The sequence below is a fragment of the Haliotis rubra genome, unplaced genomic scaffold, assembly GCF_003918875.1.
Source record: "Haliotis rubra isolate DU_JTF1 unplaced genomic scaffold, ASM391887v1 Scf555, whole genome shotgun sequence".
Classification (NCBI taxonomy): Eukaryota; Metazoa; Mollusca; class Gastropoda; order Lepetellida; family Haliotidae; genus Haliotis; species Haliotis rubra.
This window is the reverse complement of record NW_025767252.1, coordinates 467,872-493,899: the sequence shown is the minus strand read 5'-3', so window position 1 is coordinate 493,899 and position 26,028 is coordinate 467,872. Positions and strand designations below refer to the sequence as shown.

Genomic DNA, 26,028 nt, shown 5'->3' with positions numbered 1-26,028 from the left:
CTCTGGAGACTGGTTGTAGCTTCTGTAGATATCTGGCTCTGGAGACTGATTGTAGCTTCTGTAGATATCACTGGACAGCTCTGCCCGGAGACTGGTTGTAGCTTCTGTAGATATCTGGCTCTGGAGACTGGTTGTAGCTTCTGTAGATATCTGGCTCTGGAGACTGGTTGTAGCTTCTGTAGATATCTGGCTCTGGAGACTGGTTGTAGCTTCTGTAGATATATGGCTCTAATTCGGACTTCACTGTCCTTGTCACAAACAAAAAATACGCGGTTCTCGTCTTCATTAAGGTTATAATGACAAAGTTCACATATGGGGAAATATACCCGGATGGTAGCCGTTGCATCTTTACTTTACTTTACCGTTTATCTTGAAGTTAGTTAGCGATGTTCTAAACTTGAAGTAAACTCTTATTAGCTGTTTGTTCCTGATGTTCGTGATATATGATTCACTTTCCAGTGAAAACTTGAATGAAATGTAATGGGTAAGAAAACTGGAACTGTGTATCTCATGATGCCAGTTTGGGAGTGATATATCTTTGAGGCGCTTTTTAAAAAACTTGATAAGAATTGTCTGCATCTCCGACATCCTGGGCGATCTATACATGAGAGAATCCTAGGTTGAACGATGTTTCTCGAATATCAGAAGTCCAGTTCCTCTTTCCTACACCATCGAGTGATTAAAGCATTTGGTAAGCGATCGGTTGTCATTCGTAGAACCTTTATCCAGTACTTGATGGCCTTTGCTTGTGTTGATATAAAAATCAAATGTCTTCCAGTGTCACCTAGAATTGACATGTTTCCAATAGAATTTTCCAACTTTGAGAAGGTGTTTAAAGTTGTTTGTCTGAATCTTTAGGGGGAACTTGTGAATCAACACATAACAATATCATGACTGTGTTCTCATTTCCCTCACATAACTCTCTTATATCAGTGAAAGTGGATTAAATCAGACAGCCATTTTGTCAATGTAAAATTGCATTTGGGGTTTTGTGTACCTTTATCCAGCATTTCATTTACATTACTTCCGGGTGCTTTCCTTGAAGTGACTCACTGAATATGATACTTGTGTACAGATCTCAATTCTAATATATGACCAGTCAACGCAAGACACAGTGAGTGAGTGAGTGAGTGAGGACAGGACACAACTCGCAGCAAGTGACCTGTGACCCTTGAACCATCTGACGAGTGAGTGTGTGGATGCGTGAGTGAGTGAGTAGCTTTTAATTCTGCATTTGAACAGTACTCCAGTTATATCATGGTGTGTCAGCTGAACATAGGATCAAACCCAAAAGTGATGAAAGTCTCAGAAATTTACAACTTTTGTGAAACCCATGAGTATGTGTATTGTGCTGATAAACATAATTAGGGATTCAAACCCACCATCACAGGTTCCTGGCATGCCCAAGGGAGGCAACTCCACACAGCAAATTACAAAGATCTTTCTTATGAAATATGTGTGTCATTCACTAAATTTCATGTGTAACACACTGAAGAAATATCTTTTTAAATTGTCTCAAATTCTTTGCTTTTATTTAACAATTCCAATCTACATTAAAATATGAATTCATAAAATCTGGCTTCATTTGAAAATTGATAACTCTTTGACTTTGTTTCCAGAAAGAAAAATAGGACATCTAATCAGTTACAAAGCAACTGATATACATGAAACCAGGTAAAATATATGTGTTGCCTCAACTATATACAGTCAAGACACCTGTAGTTGTAGTTCAACATTGTAAAATAATGTCCATGAAGGATGTGAACTGAAGGTTGAAAAGTACCACTTTCATGAAGTATTACACTTTATAGAACAATCTTTAGGATGGACAACTCCTTTTTATTTATGACAAGCTTCGACACAGATTCTTGTACCATTGTCAAGCAGGAATTGACAACAGTACCAGAATCTATCGAAACGTCAGAGACTCACAAATAAAAAGAAGTTGTTATCCATAAAGTTTGTTCTATATTGTACTTCCCAACTTCTAAAATGCCACTCACAAAAAGGCATAACACTTTTACACAAAGGCAATGTCAGCTGAACTTAAAAGTATACTATCACAATTCTATAGGAATCACTAACATACAGCCAACAAAAACATCAACATTAGGCGGTACTTGCTGCTCAGTTGTAACAACGTCCAAAACAAAGTCAATAAAAGAAGTTATTCTGATAACAAGCAATCAGTTATGTACACATTAAAAGAATACCAGTACAGCTGCACCTAAAAAGCCTACTTCCTTCATCCCATGTGACATTAATTAAAACATACTTACTTATTGTTATAAACATTAAATGGTACATTTCATACTTTGTGCCACCATATCAAATAAAACACATGCTCAGATCATTCACAACAGAAATGTGTCAAAAGTTTTCACATCATTTCCAAATCCGAATGTATTAGCTTTGAACTGTAGATGTATATTTCAAATGAAAATAGATGGGAACCATTCAGTGACAGCAGAAGAAAATGGAATAAATGTCACGAAATAAAGAAATGATTAGCTAACTTATGACACATCCATGCATTATTTACAAATGTTCTATAACATATCACATGCTCCAGTGGTCAATGAAGCCTTAACACTGATAGCTCTTAAAAGATACTCTTCAGATAAATCCTGTACAATAGCTCTCATCCCGGACTCAGTGGCATCTTGTAGAGTGACGTCACCTTTTCTTGTTGGTCCGAGGTCCTTTCTTATCCCCCTGTAAACCAAAGAATGGATCCACATAAAGCTGATGTTTACATGTAGCATCCTCTGTAGTCGATTCATAGACTTCCACTGATGTCATACCATTGTTCTATAACGATATTAAACCTTTGAGCAAGAACTTGACTCAAATGGGTTGAAAGCCGGAAGTCGGACATTCTATTAAGGTTTGCTCCACCTAAAATAAGATCCCTCACCCTAACTACCCACCCTGCCCCCCTTCTCCCTGTATCCCCCTATATACCCACTCTCTCCTCTACATGCCCATCACCCCATCTATATACCCACCCCCTCCCTACATGCCCATCCCTCCCTGCAGACTTTACATGCCCATCACCCCCTATATACCCATCCCTCCCCCTACATGCCCATCACTCCCCCTATATACCCTCCCTCCCCTACATACCCATCCCTCCCCCACATGCCCATCCCTCCTCTACATGCCCATCCCTCCCTACATGCCCATCCCTCCCTACATACCCACCCTCCCCCTTGCATACCCATCCCTCCCCTGCATACCCACCTCCTCCTCTACATACCCATCCCTCCCCCTACATACCCACCCCTCCCCTTCTCTCTCTCAGATCCCCTACATACCCACCTCCCTCCCCTACATACTCATCCCCTCCCTACATACCCACCTCTCCCCTGCATACCCACCTTTCCCTGTGTCCCCTGCATACCCACCCTTCCCAATGCATACCCCCCCTTCTCCTACATACCCACCTCCTTCCCCTACATACCCACCCATACCTTCCCCATGCATACACATCCTTCCTTCTCTATATACCTATCCATCCACCTTTCAACCAGCATACCCACAATTTACGCTTGCATACCTCAACAACTCCCCCTTCACCCCACATGCCATATCGCCCCTTCACCCTACATACCCACCGCTTCCCCTTCACCCTACATACCCACCCGCCTCCTTTCACCCTACATACCCCTCTTCCCCTTCACCCTACATATACCCACCCTCCCTTCACCCTACATGCCCCCACCCTTCCCCTACCCATACCTACCTCTTCATTCACACCCACCCTCCCCTCCCTTCACCCTACATACCCACCCCACCCTCCTTCACCCTACATACCCACCCCTCCCTTCATACTCCCCTGTCACCCACCCCCTCCCCATTCACCCTACATACCCACTTCCCCTTCACCCTACATACCCACCTCTCCCTCCCTTACCCACCCTGCATACCCACCCCTCCCCTTCTCACCCTACATACCCACCTCCCCCTTTCCCCTTCACCCTGCATACCCACCCCTCCTTCACATCACCCTACATACCCACCCCCTCTCCCCTTTCACCCTCCTACATACTCCACCTTCTCCCCCTTCACCACCCTACATACCCACCTCGCCCTCCTCAATCCCTACATACCCATCGCCCTCCCTTCACCTCCTGCATACCCACCCTCCCCCTCTTCAATCTCTACATACCCACACCCACCATCCCTTCACCCTACATACCCACCGCCTCCCCCTTCAATTCCTACATACCCACCCTCCACTTCACCCTACATATACCCACCCTCCCCTTCATCTTACATACCCACCCTCCCTTCAATTCTACCCATACCCTTCCCCTCAACTGCCCCAAACACCACCCACCTTCTTTTTGATGTAGCCATGCTGATGCAAGATTTCCCGTGAGAGGTTGTTGATGTGTTTGAATCTGTCGGGGCCAAGATGGATGCCACCATACCAGCGAGTCACCACCACCATCACATTCTCCGCATTCAGGATCTGTAGGAAGAGGAGTCACTATTCACATGAACAGTCCTACACATGACAACCATCACCCACAAGACACATGACGACCATCACCCACGAGACAATAGCAGTCCTACACATGACAACCATCAGCCACAAGACAATAGCAGTCCTACACATGACAACCATCAGCCAGAAGACAATAGCAGTCCTACACATAACGACCATCAGCCACAAGACAATAGCAGTCCTACACATAACGACCATCAGCCACAAGACAATAGCAGTCCTACACATGACAACCATCAGTCACGAGACAATAGCAGTCCTACATAGGACAACCATCACCCACAAGACAATAGCAGTCCTACACATGACAACCATCAGCCAGAAGACAATAGCAGTCCTACACATGACAACCATCACCCACAAGACAATAGCAGTCCTACATAGGACAACCATCACCCACAAGACAATAGCAGTCCTACACATGACAACCATCAGCCAGAAGACAATAGCAGTCCTACACATAACGACCATCAGCCACAAGACAATAGCAGTCCTACACATGACAACCATCAGTCACGAGACAATAGCAGTCCTACATAGGACAACCATCACCCACAAGACAATAGCAGTCCTACACAGGACAACCATCAGCCAGAAGACAATAGCAGTCCTACACATGACAACCATCACCCACAAGACAATAGCAGTCCTACATAGGACAACCATCAGCCACAAGACAATAGCAGTCCTACACATGACAATCATCACCAACAAGACAATAACAGTCCTACACATGACAAACGTCACCCACAAGACAATAGCCATCAGCCACAAGACAATAGCAGTCCTACACAGGACAACCATCACCCACAAGACAATAGCAGTCCTACACATGACAATCATCACCAACAAGACAATAACAATTCATACACATGACAACCGTCACCCACAAGACAATAGCAGTCCTACACATGACAACCATCAGCCACAAGACAATAGCAGTCCTACACATGACAACCATCACCCACAAGACAATAGCAGTCCTATATAGGACAACCATCAGCCACAAGACAATAGCAGTCCTACACATGACAACCATCACCCACAAGACAATAGCAGTCCTACACATGACAACCATCAGCCACAAGACAAAACAGTCCAACACAGGACAACCATCAGCCACAAGACAATAGCAGTCCAACACATTACTATTTTCATTTGAGAGATTGACAGACATTCACTTTGCTCACCAAACTGTTGTACTACAGATACGTACCCCAGGTATGTTTCTGTATACAGATATGTACCCTAAACAAAGTCAAAATACAGAAACGTAGCCGGTACCCTAAAAGGCGGACGAGTCCATATTCCGCAATCCAAACCCGAAACTGTATGTAGTTGTTCCTGTCCAACTGATTGGGAGTGGTATTCATATGCATCGTGAAATATCCGTTAGTGTGTATTCTCATTACTTCCATAACACAATCAAATGTAACTAATACAACAACATGACCGTTCCGATCAAGAATGGAAATGGAATCGTCCTAGGGTACATTTCTGTATTCTCATTATGGCAACGGTACATATCTGTAGTACCCGTGCCGACAACGGCAGGATCTGGCCTTAATGACCTAGATAGGCCCGCCAGATCCTGCCTCATCAATGTTATGTCATAGACACAGTATGTTCTAAGTTGAAACAGCATCCTGAGTGGTACGTGTGGTATTCCACCGTAGGTTTAACATCATGAGGGGTGCATAAAATCACATATAACAGATACTGTTCCAAAAAATTTTATCTTCCCAACATGCCATGTAAAAGAATTATAAAATAGTGAAAGTTGACAGAAAACAGCTGTTCCATTTAGCTGAGGTGCTGCTGTGTCACGTGACTGTAACGGACTCATGAACTTCTTAATGGAGTATAAAGGGTTAACTCTCCCCACAGACATCATTGCTGGTTGGGTGTAAGCAGTGTTAGAAATAGATTCAAATTGCCACTAGCCAGTGGGGCTATGACCCCAAAATGTCACTAGCCCTTCAGACACTTTACTGGCCCGAATAATTCATGATAATTAATAACCAGCGCATATGAGAATAGTTAGAGTATTTATTTCACAAAATAATTGTTTCAGACTCTGACATTGATGGGACACACTCTAAGAATACCCATACATTTTCAAATTATCTTCATATTGAATTGTCTTAAGGACTTAAGTCATCATCACTGGAAGAATCCTCCACATCATAATTGTCTGCATCTGAGATGCTGCCATCACTATCATAGCAGTTGTCACAGTCAGAATCTTGAGGTGTTTAGGCCTCGCCAACCTCTCCATGATCAGCTCCTAAAGTATCACTTGCCAGGCGGGCTGGCAGTTATTTCGAACACTGGGTATAAGGGTCATATTCACCCACACCAAGGCAGTATACACAGTATACAAGATTGCAGGAGCCAATCAGATCTCAATACTCAGACATGGAGGTAAAATAAAAGTGTTTACACCCAAAATAATCATAATGTGTATACTGCAAAATACAATTGTGGGGTTTTCAGCTCTCTATTCAGCCAAACCCTATCACCACAATACTTGATACACCTTGACTGAGCTGTGTTGACATCCAGCGTAAAGCTGAAACCAGTTATCTGTTAAAGCTTCCCTTACATTGAGGAGATGCAACATCCTCCCTCCGGCTCCAAATTCTCCGTCGTCCTCGCAGCTCTGATACATGATGTCTGAGTTTGGGACTCGGATCCTGAAACAGGGGAGAAGTTAGCAGACAATCACCACACAATAGGGATCACGGAGACAGAAGTACTCGACTTTATTTATTCAAGTCTGGGACTGCATCACTACCAGAAAATCCTCAACATGGCAACATGAGGAAAGTGAGGGTTCATTAAGCAACACTTGTATGAGGGATGACAAAACAGTGCTGAGTCTATCTGTCATCCACTGTAAGGATGGAGCTGGCTGCTAAATATTTTTCAAAGTAATTCCCTCAGTGTTCCACAGATATCTGCAAACAATGCTAGAGTGACTTGAGCCTGCTGGTGTACATGGTGTGAAAGGCTTCCTCCCCAACAGCAGAAACATCATCATTAGCTTCATGGTAGGCACAGACTTCACCAACCTGTAGGCCACGATGTTATGGGTGGCTGCAGCTATCTTTCTGTTCTCAAGCAACTTATTTCTCACCAGCTCAATCTGAAATAGAAACACATCTCGATAACACACTGTCTTAGTTACACACTGTCTTAGTTACACACTGTCTTTGTTACACACTGTCTTAGTTACACACTGCCTTAGTTACACACTGTCTTCGTTACACACTGCCTTAGTTACACACTGCCTTAGCTACACACTGTCTTAGTTACACACTGTCTTAGTTACACACTGTCTTAGTTACACACTGCCTTAGTTACACACTGCCTTAGTTACACACTGTCTTCGTTACACACTGCCTTAGTTACACACTGCCTTAGCTACACACTGTCTTAGTTACACACTGTCTTAGTTACACACTGTCTTCGTTACACACTGCCTTAGTTACACACTGCCTTAGTTACACACTGTCTTAGCTACACACTGTCTTAGCTACACACTGCCGAGGTTCAGGCCCCGGTAAGGTAAGGACCTTTTGTGTGTGTCTTCAGGAGGGCGGGGTTTGAGTGTGCATGTCCAAGGGTGTATGTGTGTACAGGGATGTATGTGTGTATACGGGTGTATGTGTGTACAGGGGCGTATATGTGTACAGGGGTGTATGTGTGTACAAGGGTGTATGTGTGTACAGGGGCGTATGTGTGTACAGGGGTGTATGTGTGTACACGGGTGTATGTGTGTACAAGGGTGTATGAGTGTACAGGGTGTGTATGTGTGTACAGGGGTGTATGAGTGTACAGGGGTGTATGAGTGTACAGGGGTGTATGAGTGTATTGCTGTGTATGTGTGCATAGGGGTGTATGTGTGTATTGAGGTGTATGTGTGTATAGGGGTGTATGTGTGTACAGGGGTGTATGAGTGTATAGGGGTGTATGAGTGTACAGGGGTGTATGTGTGTATAGGGGTGTATGAGTGTACAGGGCTGTATGTGTTTACAGGGGTGTATGAGTGTATTGGGGTGTATGTGTTTACAGGGGTGTATGTGTGTATAGGGGTGTATGAGTGTACAGGGCTGTATGTGTTTACAGTGGTGTATCTGTGTATTGGGGTGTATGTGTGTATAGGGGTGTATGAGTGTATTTGGGTGTATATGTGTATAGGGGTGTATGAGCGTATTGGTGTGTATGTGTGTATAGGGGTGTATGAGTGTATTGAGGTGTATGAGTGTATAGGGGTGTATGTGTGTATAGGGGTGTATGTGTGTATAGGGGTGTATGAGTGTATTGCGGTGTATGTGTGTATAGGGGTGTATGTGTGTATAGGGGTGTATGTGTGTATAGGGGTGTATGTGTGTATAGGGGTGTATGTGTGTACAGGGGTGTATGTGTGTACAGGGGTGTATGTGTGTACAGGGGTGTATGACAAATAACTGCATATTTTTCACTTCCATCCACACTCCTGGGTAATTTGTGAAAAGACAATGCAGCCATAACAGCAGTCAAGTTCAAGAAGGACGCAGTATAAATACACTATCAGTAACCATGTTCAAGAAGGACGCAGTATAAATACGCTATCAGTAACCATGTTCAAGAAGGACACAGTATAAATACGCCATCAGTAACCATGTTCAAGAAGGAAGCAGTATAAATACACTATCAGTAACCATGTTCAAGAAGGACGCAGAATAAATACACTATCAGTAACCATGTTCAAGAAGGACGCAGTATAAATACGCTATCAGTAACCATGTTCAAGAAGGAAACAGTATAAATACGCTATCAGTAACCATGTTCAAGAAGGACGCAGTATAATACGCCATCAGTAACCATGTTCAAGAAGGACACAGTATAAATACGCCATCAGTAACCATGTTCAAGAAGGATGCAGTATAATATTCTATCAGTAACCATGTTCAAGAAGGACGCAGTATAATACGGTATCAGTAGCCATGTTCAAGAAGGACGCAGTATAATACGCTATCAGTAGCCATGTTCAAGAAGGACGCAGTATAAATACGCCATCAATAACCATGTTCAAGAAGGACGCAGTATAATACGCCATCAGTAAACATGTTCAAGAAGGACGCAGTATAAATACGCCATCAGTAGCCATGTTCAAGAAGGACGCAGTATAATACGCCATCAGTAACCATGTTCAAGAAGGACGCAGTATAAATACGCTATCAGTAGCCATGTTCAAGAAGGACGCAGTATAAATACGCCATCAGTAACCATGTTCAAGAAGGACGCAGTATAATACGCCATCAGTAACCATGTTCAAGAAGGACGCAGTATAAATACGCCATCAGTAGCCATGTTCAAGAAGGACGCAGTATAATACGCCATCAGTAACCATGTTCAAGAAGGACGCAGTATATAATAGCCATCAGTAACCATGTTCAAGAAGGGCGCTTAGTATAAATACGCTATCAGTAGCCATGTTCAAGAAGGACGCAGTATAAATCGCTATCAGTAACCATGTTCAAGAAGGACGAGTAGTATAAATACGCCATCAGTAGCCATGTTCAAGAAGGACGCAGTATAAATACGCCATCAGTAACCATGTTCAAGAAGGACGCAGTATAATACGCCATCAGTAACCATGTTCAAGAAGGACGCAGTATAAATACGCTATCAGTAACCATGTTCAAGAAGGACGCAGTATAAATATGCTATCAGTAGCCATGTTCAAGAAGGACGCAGTATAAATAGGCCATCAGTAACCATGTTCAAGAAGGATGCAGTATAAATACGCTATCAGTAGCCATGTTCAAGAAGGACGCAGTATAAATAGGCCATCAGTAACCATGTTCAAGAAGGATGCAGTATAATACGCCATCAGTAGCCATGTTCAAGAAGGACGCAGTATAAATAGGCCATCAGTAGCCATGTTCAAGGACGCAGTATAAATAGGCCATCAGTAACCATGTTCAAGAAGGACGCCTTATATATAATACGCCATCAGTAACCATGTTCAAGAAGGACACAGTATAAATAGGCCATCAGTAGCCATGTTCAAGAAGGACGCAGTATAATAAATACATCATCAGTAACCATGTTCAAGAAGGACGCAGTATAAATAGGCCATCATCAGGCCATCAGTAGCCATGTTCAAGAAGGGACGAGTATACATAACACGCCATCAGTAGCCATGTTCAAGAAGGGCGCAGTATACATACGCCATCAGTAACCATCTTCAAGAAGGACGCAGTATAAATACGCCATCAGTAGCCATGTTCAAGAAGGACGCAGTATACATACGCCATCAGTAGCCATGTTCAAGAAGGACGCAGTATAAATACGCCATCAGTAGCCATGTTCAAGAAGGACACAGTATAATACGGCTATCAGTAGCCATGTTCAAGAAGGACGCAGTATAATCAGTAACCACTACATACGACGCTATCAGTAGCCATGTTCAAGAAGGACGCGCCAGTATAAATACGCCATCAGTAGCCATGTTCAAGAAGGACGCAGTATAAATACGCCATCAGTAGCCATGTTCAAGAAGGACGCGAGTATAAATACGCTATCAGTAGCCATGTTCAAGAAGGACGAGTATAAATACGCCATCAGTATAGAATACGCTATCAGTAGCCATGTTCAAGAAGGACGCAGTATACATATGCCATCAGTAGCCATGTTCAAGAAGGACGCAGTATAAATACGCATCAGTAACCATGTTCAAGAAGGACGAGCAATCATAAATAGGCCATCAGTAGCCATGTTCAAGAAGGGCGCAGTATAAATACGCCATCAGTAGCCATGTTCAAGAAGGACGCAGTATAAATCACGCCATCAGTAGCCATGTTCAAGAAGGACGCAGTATAAATAGGCCATCAGTAGCCATGTTCAAGAAGGACGAGTATACATAATGCATCAGTAGCCATGTTCAAGAAGGGCAAGAAGGCTTGAGTATAATACGCCATCAGTAGCCATGTTCAAGAAGGACGCAGTATACATCGCCATCAGTAACCATGTTCAAGAAGGACGCGGTATAAATATACGCCATCAGTAACCATGTTCAAGAAGGACGCAGTATAAATACGCCATCAGTAGCCATGTTCAAGAAGGACGCAGTATACATACGCCATCAGTAGCCATGTTCAAGAAGGACGCAGTATAAATACGCCATCAGTAGCCATGTTCAAGAAGGACACAGTATAATACGCTATCAGTAGCCATGTTCAAGAAGGACGCAGAATAAATACGCTATCAGTAGCCATGTTCAAGAAGGACGCAGTATAAATACGCCATCAGTAGCCATGTTCAAGAAGGACGCAGTATAAATACGCCATCAGTAGCCATGTTCAAGAAGGACGCAGTATAAATACGCCATCAGTAGCCATGTTCAAGAAGGACGCAGTATACATACGCCATCAGTAGCCATGTTCAAGAAGGACGCAGTATACATACGCCATCAGTAGCCATGTTCAAGAAGGACGCAGTATAAATACGCCATCAGTAACCATGTTCAAGAAGGACGCAGTATAAATAGGCCATCAGTAGCCATGTTCAAGAAGGACGCAGTATAAATAGGCCATCAGTAGCCATGTTCAAGAAGGACGCAGTATAAATACGCCATCAGTAGCCATGTTCAAGAAGGACGCAGTATAAATAGGCCATCAGTAGCCATGTTCAAGAAGGACGCAGTATACATACGCCATCAGTAGCCATGTTCAAGAAGGATGCAGTATACATACGCCATCAGTAGCCATGTTCAAGAAGGACCCAGTATACATACGCCATCAGTAGCCATGTTCAAGAAGGACCCAGTATACATACGCTATCAGTAACCATGTTCAAGAAGGACGCAGTATAAATACGCCATCAGTAACCATGTTCAAGAAGGACGCAGTATAAATACGCTATCAGTAACCATGTTCAAGCACAACATTCATCATACCTCTTCCTTTTTGTAGACTGCAGCGAGATGTGACTGGAACTTGCTTTTCCGATCCCACAGGAACTCACTATGGTAGATGACTGGGCACAGGGCCTCCTCTGGTGAAGATCATTCATAAGTTATATATACAGATTTGTAAAGAGCATGTATACTTGATCTACAGTAGCATGAATTGTAGCTTACAACTCCAATCACAAGAATGTCTAGTCTGGATTTGTCTACTTGCAATCTACTGTCACATAGCTAGTATATTGATGATTCTAAGATGCTTCGGTGAAAGATCATAGGTGCCAACAGTACTTTTCAGACGATAATGTGCATTTTTTCTATTACGTCACAATGTATTGACGTCACTGCACCATTCTAGTCTGCCCCCTCGTAATCAAACAATTTTGCATTACACAATGTAAGCGACGTCACGATGCATGTCGGTTGTCATCGCCTCGTACAGCCTCCTACAGTAAACTACTCCATTATATCCCGTTTCTTGGTTTGCAGTTGCTTCACCCAGCTAACATCACTAGTGGAAACATTACGTTTATGTTTACGGTAAAAATGTCTCAATTCTGCCTTAAATTAATCGTAATTATCCTTAGAAAGTATTAAAGGTCACATGTAACCAAAAAATCAAACATAATTAAAACACAATTATCACTTATTCATGACATATAATATACATTGCTGGTTATGAAAAAACATCAACAAAATTATAAGCGTACAATCGCAAATCAAAAGTGCAATATTGTGTACTTGGGTTTACTTCCCAAGAAACGAAGCAGCTGGGATACCGAACTCAGTCAGAGCGGGAGGGTGTGCACTCAAGATGCCTCACGGCTCATTGTGTGTGTGTATATATAGAGATGTTGGGTTTTGTAAATACATGCTCATTTTTTGTGGATAACATTTTGCAATCAACAGACATCATTACATGTCATGTGTTCAAGTATCACACTGTCTGTCTGTGTAATTACATAAAGTGACAGAGACCAAACTTGGGCCATAAATCAATGCATTTTGTTTATGGTGTATAGCCTGATTGGTGTTAAGTTCAAATTGCATGTGGTCAGTGATCGCAGTTGTTTATTGAATATTGTCATTAGCAGACACGCAGGCAGACACACAGGTGTCAATAAAACAAGACTTTGAGTTTTGTCTGTGACAACGACATATCTATATCACAGTTGGAAATTCTGTCAACGCTAAATAATGACTTTGCTTTTAAGTATCGAACTGAGAAAGTGACTCGGTAAGAAGAACGTGTGGTGAAATTGACAAATGAAATTATATAAACAGTTTATTTACTGTCATAACATATAAAAAGCTCGCACCTGTGAGATATCAACAAAACATTAGGAAAATAGCTCACACCAAAGCCTTCACCAAGTATTCACCGGACAGCCCGCTTCCAAGTTGCGCGAACCTATTTCACTGCGCACGTGCTATGAGCGCAGCCCAGCTGTTGAAACCAGTTTTTCCCCAGTTTGAACTCCGATATCGCGCGGTTTTTTCATCGCGTTATTTTTCAACTTTATAAGTTAAACGTTAAAGCACTCGAACGCAAGCATCCTCGTACTTTAACTATAATAGTTCAGGGCGAAAGTGTGCTTTATTTCACTATACATGGTGGTAGAGCGAACTGTATTTCTTAAATGTGACTGGAATATCGGTGAATGTGACTGGAATATCGGTGAATGTGGCTGGAATATTGCTGAATGTTGCTGGAATATTGCTGAATGTGGCTGGAATATTGCTGAATGTGACTGGAATATTGCTGAATGTGACTGGAATATTGCTGAATGTGACTGGAATATTGCTGAATGTGGCTGGAATATTGCTGAATGTGACTGGAATATTGCTGAATGTGGCTGGAATATTGCTGAATGTGACTGGAATATTGCTGAATGTGACTGGAATATTGCTGAATGTGGCTGGAATACTGCTGACATATTAAACAAGAAAAACTGATTCTTTAGACCTGCAGGCTTCTTGTTCATGAACTGTGACAGACTAGTGCCACCTGTACTTTCCTTGTCGACATCGCCCCCTGCCTCGTCACCCCTGTCATCCAGGGAGGGGACTGTCCACGCCGAGATCAGGTCATCGGACGGGTCTGTGGACACTGTTGGTGTGTCAGTAGTTGCTGCTGCAGCTGGGAAAGAAACATTTGAAGAAACTCTTAAAGCAAATTTTTGAGAATGTATTGAAGGAATGAAGACATCTGTCTCACAAGCTACCTGCATCTGAGTTTGGACATAATGTCAATTAGGAAACTGAGCAGACCTTCCACTCAAAACTAATCCACAAGCAGACCTTCCACTAAAAACTAACTGTATAACAATTCACTCACAATTCAATGGTGATATTTACACAGAAGTGCGACAGCATTTGAAAATTCACTATGCAACACAACTATCTGTACCTTCGTATAATTATGTAACATCATAAAGCTAAGCGATACATAATTAGAAACACTTCGCAAATAATTCGCAAATTCTATTCACATCATGAGATAAAACCAGCCACTTCATCAACCAGCCATATCGCAAGTGTGCTCTCTCATGACTGCACTTATTACACCTGACATTCACCGTATATAGCAGAGATGCCAACCCCAAATTGGTGCAATAAGGAAATCTGAGCTCCCTAAGACAGCAAAAATAAGGAATTTTCCCAACAATTTTTAGGGATCCCTATAAATTGTTGCACTCAAGAAACGAAACCTTTCAATGTCATTACACATAGCGATCCTTATACAACTGAAACCGGCTTGCAGTACTCGGCAGCAGTGTTTGTGAATGGTAAGTGAATAAATATATATATAACAGTGCGTGGAATTAATCAGGCAGCCTACTCAACTTCTGGATGACTTTCTGTGTAAACTGCCGTCATATAGCTGGAATATTGCTGAGTGCAGCGTAAAACTAAACTCCCTTCTTGTGTAAACAATTTGAAACTTCTAATGTCAAAGATGATCCTAGTCCTCCAGTAAGTAACACTATCTATATCTTTGTTATATTTTGAAAAAAAATCAGAATGAATTTGGTTTTGTCGGAATGACGGAATCGACATGCATTTTTCGGGATGATTCGGGAGGGTTGGCATCTCTGTATATGGTCACATTTTCCATGCTTTACTCTTCTGCACTCGGCCCACCTTTCATCATTTCTTGCACTGACCACACAACCACGACATACAGTCCAACCTAACTACGTAACATATACATTCAAACCAGATTACTATGTGATCTTGACAACACGAGAACAGTCCACAGCAGAGCAGACAGTATCACCAAGACAGTGGACTTACAATTCCATGGTATGCTACAGGTAATGAATGTTTGCTTTATCACACAAAATAAAAATCTCCCCAAATGAGATCAGCAAAATGCAGTCCTACATTAAATAGATTATTTCTTATACATGTCTCTCACCACTCATGCCTCAGGAAGTTTTGGATAAATATCTGTTAAACTTGTCATTAAATTGGTCTAGCCTGAGTAAGAGGTTGCAGCTGTACCTCCATCGCCTGCTTGAGCTCAGTTCTTGTAGAAACTCCCTCGCTCTCTATCCACAAGTACAGGATACTCTCACCAAGATTCTCACTGAAACAAGACAAGTAGCACCGGTATAAAAGTGGAGGCCATCATTTCACAAGGAAAGGATGCTCTCACCAAGATTCTCACTGAAACAAGACAAGTAGCACCGGTATAAAAGTGGAGGCCATCATTTCACAAGGAAAGGATGCTCTCACCAAGATTCTCACTGAAACAAGACAAGTAGCACCGGTATAAAAGTGGAGGCCATCATTTCACAAGGAAAGGATGTTCTCACCAAGATTCTCACTGAAACAAGACAAGCAGCACCGTTATATAAGCGGGGGCCATCATTTCACAAGTACAGGATGCTTTCACCAAGATTCTCACTGAAACAAGACAAGCAGCACCGCGGTAAAAGCCGGGCGCCATCATTTCACAAGTACAGGATTTCACAAGTACAGGATGCCTCACCAAGATTCTCACTGAAACAAGACAAGCAGCACCGGTATAAAAGTGGAGGCCATCATTTCACAAGGAAAGGATGCTAACACCAAGATTCTCACTGAAACAAGACAAGCGGCACAGGAGAGGCCATAATATCGCAGTCAGAAGAGGCATTCATGTGCATGCCAGCTGGTTTACGATGCTAGCTGCCCACTAAGATACAATGATGTGGTTTCACACTGATACCCAACAGGCACTGTGTACTGACTCTCTATTGACCAGTCCTGTTGCTGACCACTGAGAAGGGATATAACAAGGACGATCACTGACATTCTTTTGGAATGACCCATCTGCGACTTGAACCATGGACCTTCAGCTCTATGATAAGATGCTTTATCCACTATACCATGAAGGGCGTCTTTGGTTAGAAAATGAACTGAAATTACAACTAGAAATAGACCACACTGTCCAGGACTAGTGAGGTTGTACTATGCATCACTGTGATTCATCACACAAGCATTATTAAACACATCAGTTATAAACACACTTCATTAGACCTAAAGAATGTGAACTAATACATAGTTCATTTGGTGTTTAGTTCAACATGTTAAAACTGTAACATATATGTCCTCACTTAATACAATGTAACAAAAATCACTTTAAAGGAATGGCAACAACCACAAAGTACTGGCATGACCGGCTACCCATAACCGAATACTGGCATGATCGGCTACCCTCCAACAAATACTGGCATAACCGGCTACCCATAACCGAATACTGGCATGACCGGCTACCCATAACCGAATACTGGCATGACCGGCTACCCATAACCGAATACTGGCATGATCGGCTACCCATAACCGAATACTGGCATGACCGGCTACCCTCCAACAAATACTGGCATAACCGGCTACCCATAACCGAATACTGGCATGGCCGGCTACCCATAACCGAATACTGGCATGACCGGCAACCCTCCAGCAAGTACTGGCATGACCGGCTACCCTCCACCAAGTACTGGCATGACCGGCTACCCTCCACCAAGTACTGGCATGACCGGCTACCTTCCACCAAGTACTGGCATGACCGGCTACCCTCCACCAAGTACTGGCTGACCGGCTACCCTCCACCTACTACTGGCATGACCAGTTACCCTCCACCTAGTACTGGCATGACCGGCTACCTTCCACCAAGTACTGGCATGCCTGGGTACCTTCCACCAAGTACTGGCATGATCAGCTACCCTCCACCAAGTACTGGCATGGTTGGCTACCCTCCACCTACTACTGGCATGACCAGCTACCCTCCAGCAAGTACTGGCATGAAAAGCTACCCTCCACCAAGTACTGGCATGACCGGCTACCCTCCACCAAGTACTGGCATGAAAAGCTACCCTCCACCAAGAACTGGCATGAAAAGCTACCCTCCAGCAAGTAGTGGCATGAAAAGCTACCCTCCAGCAAGTACTGGTATGATCGGCTACCCTCCACCAAGTACTGGCATGACCGGCTACCCTCCACCAAGTACTGGCATGAAAAGCTACCCTCCACCAAGTACTGGCATGAAAAGCTACCCTCCACCAAGTACTGGCATGATCCGCTACCCTCCACAAAGTACTGGCATGACCGGCGACCTTCCACCAAGTACTGGCATGACCGGCTACCTTCCACCAAGTACTGGCATGACCGGCTACCCTCCACCAAGTACTGGCATGAAAAGCTACCCTCCACCAAGTACTGGTATGATCGGCTACCCTCCACCAAGTACTGGCATGACCAGCTACCCTCCACCAAGTACTGGCATGACCGGCTACCTCCACCAAGTACTGGTATGATCGGCTACCCTCCACCAAGTACTGGCATGACCAGCTACCCTCCACCAAGTACTGGCATGAAAAGCTACCCTCCACCAAGAACTGGCATGAAAAGCTACCCTCCACCAAGTACTGGCATGACCGGCTACCTTCCACCAAGTACTGGCATGACCGGCTACCTTCCATCAAGTACTGGCATGATCGGCTACCCTCCACCTAGTACTGGCATGAAAAGTTACCCTCCACTAAGTACTGGCATGACCGGCTACCCTCCACCAAGTACTGGCATGACCGGCTACCCTCCACCAAGTACCTACATGATAATGGCAACATGTAAGGCAAGACTACTTACATATATATATCTTGTAATGCATTTTCCAGCTGCAATCGACTTTCACCTCGGAGCCAGGGTGCACTGATAAAGAAACAGAGGAAGCAATACTCCACACAGGAGATGCACAACACATATCACAGTGACCCGCAACTGACAGATTTACTTAGTGTGGTGATCAGGTTATCAGCAGCTCTACTTGTCTCATTATAAATACTGCTTACTGCTGCATACTACAGGTTATCATGTATACTACATGTTATCATGAATACTACAGGCTACTGCTGCATACTACAGGTTATCATGTATACTACAGGTTATCATGAATACTACAGGCTACAGCTGCATACTACATGTTATCATGTATACTACATGTTATCATACATACTACAGGCTACTGCTGCATACTACAGGTTATCATACATACTACAGGCTACTGTTGCATACTACAGGTTATCATGCATACTACAGGTTAAAGCTGCATACTACAGGCTATTGTTGCATACTACTGGTTACAGCTGCATACTACAGGTTATAGGTGCAAACTACAGGTTACTGCTGCATACTACAGGTTACTGCTATATACTACATGTTACTTCTGCATACTATAGGTTACAGCTGCATACTGCAGGTTACTGCTATATACTAGAGGTTATAGGTGCAAACTACAGGTTACTGCTATATAGTACAGGTTACTGCTATATACTACAGGTTACAGCTGCATACTACAGGTTACTGCTATATACTACAGGTTACAGATGTATGCTACTGGTTACACCTGCATACTACAGGTTACTGCTGTATACTACAGGTTACTTCTGCATACTATTATAAAGATTACAGCTGCACACTACAGGTTACTGCTGCATGCTATTATATAGATCACAGCTGCATACTACAGGTTACTGCTATATACTACATGTTACAGCTGCATACTACAGGTTACTGCTATATACTACAGGTTACAGCTGCAAACTACAGGTTACTGCTGCATGCAGTAACATACACCTCCATACCTCTGCTGACTTGTGTCATGAAGACTATGCTTTTTAAGTGAAATATGTTGAAAGAATCAAGTAGATTGAAAATTAGTGTTGTCATAATGAAAAGTTTATTTGACATGTAATCAAGAAAAAACCAAAATGGTTTTATGACAATGGGTTGAAGCCCAAGGATGCAATCAAACAATAAAGTGTTCCCTCATCACCTACTTGACACGGTACTGAGGGGGAGCGGCACTTGGATATTCCACTGGCAGAATCACCTGCAGAAACACATTCATGTAATATAATACAAGTATAACTGATAATTCACAAAGACACTGCTATAAAATATATGTAACAAAATATTCATGTCAGTCTATTATCAATAGTTGTCTCCCCTTCCCCCCTGTCAATTTTGAAGCTGTGTTTGTTTCATACAACATGTACGCTGACCCCAGACCGAGGTCACTGGGTTTTCAAACAAAGAAGATTCTTAAGTTTCATAAAAAATAACCATAACAGACAACGTAGTAAATGCAAAAACATTGATGTAAATATTGCTGTTGCAGCAACGTACCGACAGCCTGAGTTGCAGGTTCCCTGATTCCGAATCACCCTGTATGTCGATGTAGTAGTGGCGGGTAGCCTCATCTTCAACATGCCACTCATCACCATATATGGAAGTCAAAACTTCAATCTCATCTATCTACAACAAATTCAGTTTCATTCACGAAACAAAGGTACAATCTGTGTTGGCGATTCAAGGACACTGACTTGCTGCGTCACATTGACTCACAATCAAAGCGTATATTTTCATGCCATTATATAGTTATTGAACAATAATTGTATAAATTGAAAACAAAACATCAGTAAACCATTTAATTCTTTACAAGATATGAATAGTTATGGTCCTATTCAGTACTGTCTTGGAGCGTTTGACAGAATGATTTGAAACAAACAAGCTCAGGGGTGGAAATAACTTTAAAATTGCTAGTGTACTCTGGTACAGTGGCACATGTAAAATCACTTGCCCTGATAATTTTTCCACTATACCAGCTGTTTTCTTGTTGACTTTTTACATAAAGAACATAATTAACATTGGAAAGTCAACTGGACACCGGTACAGAGTGATATACAAATTTGCTTGCCCGACAGAAAAAGACACTGGACTTGGGCGTCGGGCAATGGGTTATTTCCACCCCTGAACGTTTATCTATAATGAACCTGCAGATGATGGACTGTACTTTAGTGAGCGAGTTTAGTTTTACGCCACACTCAGCAATATTCCAGCTATAAGTCTTAGCTTTTCACATCCACTACCAACCACAAGAATACAACTAGGTGTTCTGGATACAGTTAATGACATTTGTGGACATAACATATAATTTCTATCATTTCGGGACACATTTTGTGTTGTGAAATTAAGGTGAAAAGAACACCAGCATATTGTTTAGCACATACCAACCAATTCGAACAACAGTGTACCAACATCATCAACGTCCTGTCTATTACCCCGACCTATCAAGGCAGGTGGAACCGCATGGCTACTGCAGACTAGATCAAGATGTACAGATGAAGGTAGATACTCGACAAGTATATATACAAAATCAAGGACATATTCCCAATCAGTGTCAAAGAAATCATGTTATTTTAGAGCTGACAATATCACTGACCACATGTGTAACATTAACAAAAATTGTGACAGGACTACTATATAACACACCAGCAACTGGCATATCGATGGATTTACCTGTTGTCGGTTCCTTGTCTTTGTGCGACTGCTTCTTTTCGACATAACTCGAGTTTGATCGTGATTGCGAAATATCTAAATTTAATTCCAAGTAAGTTTCATTATTAGCTCAACCAAAAATACCCTCTATCCAAGTTTCATTTTACAATTCTGGGAATAACTAACTTTCGGTTTCAGGATGTTTGAGCGAAGTCAACGCAACGAGTAACAATTATTTGATCATTCGACTATAAACACAAGTTGTTGTCATTTTCTCACCTGCTTGGAAAGGTTATCTTCTTTATCCTCTTCCGCCATCGCGGCAAATAACAACAAATCAGATCATTGCTGGAACTTCACGCCAATTCCAAGAACTACAACGTGTTGAGGTCACCATCTTGAAAGTTTACACACATCACGTGACTGTCATGTGACTTCTCGGGTCATGTTACTCTCGCAGACGGGATTGCTGTTGGAGAGGGTACTAGATATACAAGCGAGTCCGGTAATTCTGCGCAGCTACAATAGCGTACTTCCGTGTCGAAGGTAAACATCGTCTGCTACCACATTTACGCTTGATATCGGGACATTTCTACATGGGACTGGCTTTTAATCACTAATGGTAAGTAAGTAACAGTAACTGACAGAAAAATTGACAGTTTTATGAAAATTCGTTTTCTTCAGACTTTTAAAACTTTTTCTTCATTATTCATAATTGGATTTAATATGAAACACCCTTCCTTACAATGATGAAGTGATTTTTGAAAATAATCTGACCCTAATACGCTTCCATACTTCGGATCTCCCGCTGGATGTTTTGCGCATCAGCTGCTACACGCAGACTTACCGGACAGCAAGCAATGTCGTCAGAACGCCGGTAAGGCCAACCGTATGGCATAATGCAACGTTAGAATCTTATAATCTTATAGTCGTCAATAAAACTTATATTTCTAGGTAAATATGATGTATACCAGCATGTTTAGTCACATAAACCAAAAAAAATAAGAGAAGTTAGTTGCCGTGTTGCGATCGATGTGATTAGGTGTGCGGAATATTACCGGACGGCATTGTAATGTAGTATTCTGTATACAGAAAGGTACTCAAGCCAAAAAGAGATTACAGAAACTTCCATTAGGACGAGTCCATTCAACATTGTGCCGTTTTCTTTATCCAAACTGTCATACTGTTGTATGAGATGCATTCGAAAGCGTAAGTAAGGAGCAGCCAGACACAACAGTGTCAACACTTGAAGTTGAATAATTCGTACTACATACTGTAGTACCCGTGACTTCAACGTTAATTATTTAATTATTTGAAAATATTTTATTCAGTGTTGAAATGGATTGGGCACAAGTTATGTAACTTATTACCACCCGCTCTCATCAGAAACATGAACAATAATGAATGGACATAATAACATTAAGACATATTAATGAAATACGTTAATTATGAAATACAGTTAGCAAAATAGTATAATAGTTCAGGGCGAAAGTGTGCTTTATTACACTATACATGGTGGTAGAGCGAACTGTATTTCTTTTCTAAGATGCCAAATTTAATACTTTCTAAGGATAATTACGATTAATCTACAAAGGACGGTGCCGGTGACCTAAATTAAGAATCCTCGCACAGGGCTAATTGGCGCGCTGTTCTATTGATGTGTCTGGCCCCCTACGTTAAGACGAACGTTACCGAAAAATAAATAAATGATAAACAGTTTGATGACGATTTCTTTTCGGATTAAATATCTTCTCTAAATTATTTAAATTACATCTGTGATTAACGTAAACCATATGGGGCAATATGAACGTCGCATTACTACTACCAACGTAAGTTTAGATCAGTACACCCAGATGAAGCTGAATAGACAAGCGACATTCCACGATTGCATTGTGGGAACATAAACATTGCGAACGTTAAGATAAGATAATATAATTCTTTATTGTCCCAAGGGAAATTTGTTTTGCATCATAAGTTCTCCAGTTTTTCATTCATAAATCAGCAGTACATAACATTGCAATTGGTAATCATGAAATAATCAGGATATAAATACATCAATTTAGTACACAAACATTGAATAGAATTTGGACAATTAAAAGACAAGTCAATCACAGAATTCGTTGTTAATGCATCTAATACTAGCTGGAACCTGTTTGTTCTAAAAGTCGGCATGCGCAGCCTGCGTCTAGAAGGTAATGATGAATATTCAGAAAAGAGTGTGTGAGTAGGATCACTTAACATTTTGTTTGCCTTTTTTTAAAATTTGCTGCTCATAACAACTGCCGATACATTCGATAGGAAGCCCAATAATTATAGACGCAGTCTTTACGATTTTTGAGAGTTTGTTTTTATTCTGAACAGACAGGTTCCCGAACCAACTCAAGAAATTAAAGGTTATGACACTTTGAATAAAGGTTTTGTAAAATAACATCATGATAGTTTGGTCGATTTTAAATGTTTCAACTTCCATGAAATATGTAAGCGTTGCTGTCCTTTTTTATATATTTTCTCAGTGTTTTCGTTCCAGGAGAGTTTCGAATGTAAGACAGTACCCAAATATCTGTATTCAGTTACTCATTCGATTTCATTATCTTCAATATTTACAGCATTTATTGTTGACTTAGCTTTTCGAAAATCTATGATAATTTCTTCGTGTTTTTGCACATTCAAAAATAAAAAGTTTGATTTACACCTTTCTACAAATTTTGAAATTTCAGCTCTGTAACTAAGTTCTGATTCCCTAATAAGGCCTACCAATGCAGCAGCATCCGCGAATTCGACTGTAAAACATGTTTCTGTGTTGGATACACAGTCATTGGTGTACAATATGAACAGAATTGGTGAAATAACGCAACCTTGTGGAGCGCCAGTTGATGTGTTTACAATTGATGATTCCACATTATTAACCTGATGATGTTAGAATTAACATTCATTTTGAAAAGTTTATCAATTAACAAATCAGGTTGAATAGTATTAAAGGCAGATGAAAAATCAACAAACATTATTCTCACATAAGTACCATAGTTTTCTAAATGCTCATAGACATTGTTTAACAGAGTGGTTGTTGCATCATCTACCCCACGCCTTGTTCTGTATGCAAATTGTAATGGGTCAAGAACATGGCGGACTTTATTCAACAATAAGATCTTAACAATACGTTCCAAACATTTCATGGCAATAGAGGTTAGGGCCACTGGTCTGAAGTCATTATTAACAGAGGGATTTTTCTTTTTTGGCAATGGAATAATTTTAGAGGTTTTCCAAAGAATAGGAACACTATGAGAATTAATTGATATCTGAAATAGCTTTTGGAAAATAACAGCCAGTTGCACTCTACATTCCTTAAGTGAGTGAGTGAGTGAGTTATTATTTAACGTCACATCGGCAATATTTCAGCCATATCGTGACGAACATTCCTTAAGAACAATCCATAGCAAGTATCAGGCCCACAACATTTATGCGGATTTATCTTAGCGAATGAACTAATCACATCATTTGTCGATATATTTAACATTTCACAAAGTGGATGCGATTCCAATACAAGTTTCCTTTCATCTGAAAAATTCCGTTGCCGTGTCGCTGAAAACTTGTGAGTCGAATTGAGATATTGTAACCGTCGGAAAACATAAACGTAATGTTTCCACCAGGGATGTTAGCTGCGTGAAGCAACTGCAAACCAAGGAACTGGATGCAACGGAGTAGTTTACTGTAGGAGGCTGCACGAGGCCATGACAACTGACATGCATCGTGACGTCGCTTACGTTGTGACGTAATGCAAAATTGTTCGATTACGAGGGGGCAGACTAGAATGGCGCAATGACGCCAATACATTGTGACGTAATGCAAAAGTGCACATTATCGTCTGATAAAGTACCAGGGGCGCCTTTGATCTTTCACCGAAGCATCTTAGAATCTAGCTTAGATACTTTTACTAAACTTCGATATTAACAACACTCAGTATAAAATCGTCACCCCATGAACTTGGAACTAGCTGACCCTCCCGAGTTAATCTTGTGTAGGAGCTGTGTGAGATTTCATAAACTGGCAGTCTTGTTTATACCTTATCTTTGTAAAGCATAATCTCTGTTAAATGGCCCACCTCTACATTTTGTTATCTATTGCACATAAGTCAGAGGTATATAGTACTAAGATAGCGGACAGAATGTCTGCAGTAAGGTACCGTTCATAATTTATGGCCAGGAGGGTGATGATTTTTATGGAGAGGCATGTACAATGTGAATGCCCCCACCCCCCCCCCCTTAATCAATGACACCCCAGACACCCTAATTATTTCAAAGCATAATGTTTTGATATATTAATGTACAAAATTGTTGTCCCCGGCCTTTAGTACATATGTACAAAAGTTTCCCCAGAACAAAAAGGGTGACCTCCCCACCTCCCTAAAATCATCATCACCTCCACTAGCTATAAATTATTAAGGGTCCCTTTGTTGGATACCTTGGGTATCATCTAAAGACAACACAGGTCTGTGGAAATACATGCCCCTGCATGTCCAGTGGAGACTCCTCCTACCTCATCTGTATCTGTGTTTAGTGTGCTTGTGTTGTGTCTCCTTATCCATACCATAATGTTACATAATGACAATATCATACACCTATCTAAAAACTCATCACCAATATATTTCCATTTGTATCACTCACTGAAATACTTTAAAGAAAAAACAATTTTCTTGTGTTAGTGGATTAATATAACATAACAAATTATACCCTTG

General features: G+C 41.7%; 1 protein-coding gene across 1 annotated transcript; it reads right to left on the bottom strand.

The window, feature by feature from the left end:
* Positions 1 to 1,866: 1,866 nt before the first annotated feature.
* LOC124253823 (protein IMPACT-like) lies at positions 1,867 to 21,727 on the bottom strand. The gene is given in 12 exon segments (XM_046687669.1): positions 1,867 to 2,715; positions 4,343 to 4,477; positions 7,119 to 7,209; positions 7,588 to 7,661; positions 12,462 to 12,559; positions 14,437 to 14,636; positions 15,978 to 16,022; positions 16,024 to 16,062; positions 18,606 to 18,668; positions 19,796 to 19,848; positions 20,145 to 20,273; positions 21,576 to 21,727. Coding segments are annotated over 12 exon segments (1,005 nt in total). The 5' UTR covers positions 21,615 to 21,727; the 3' UTR covers positions 1,867 to 2,676.
* Between the last annotated feature and the right edge of the window lie 4,301 nt (positions 21,728 to 26,028).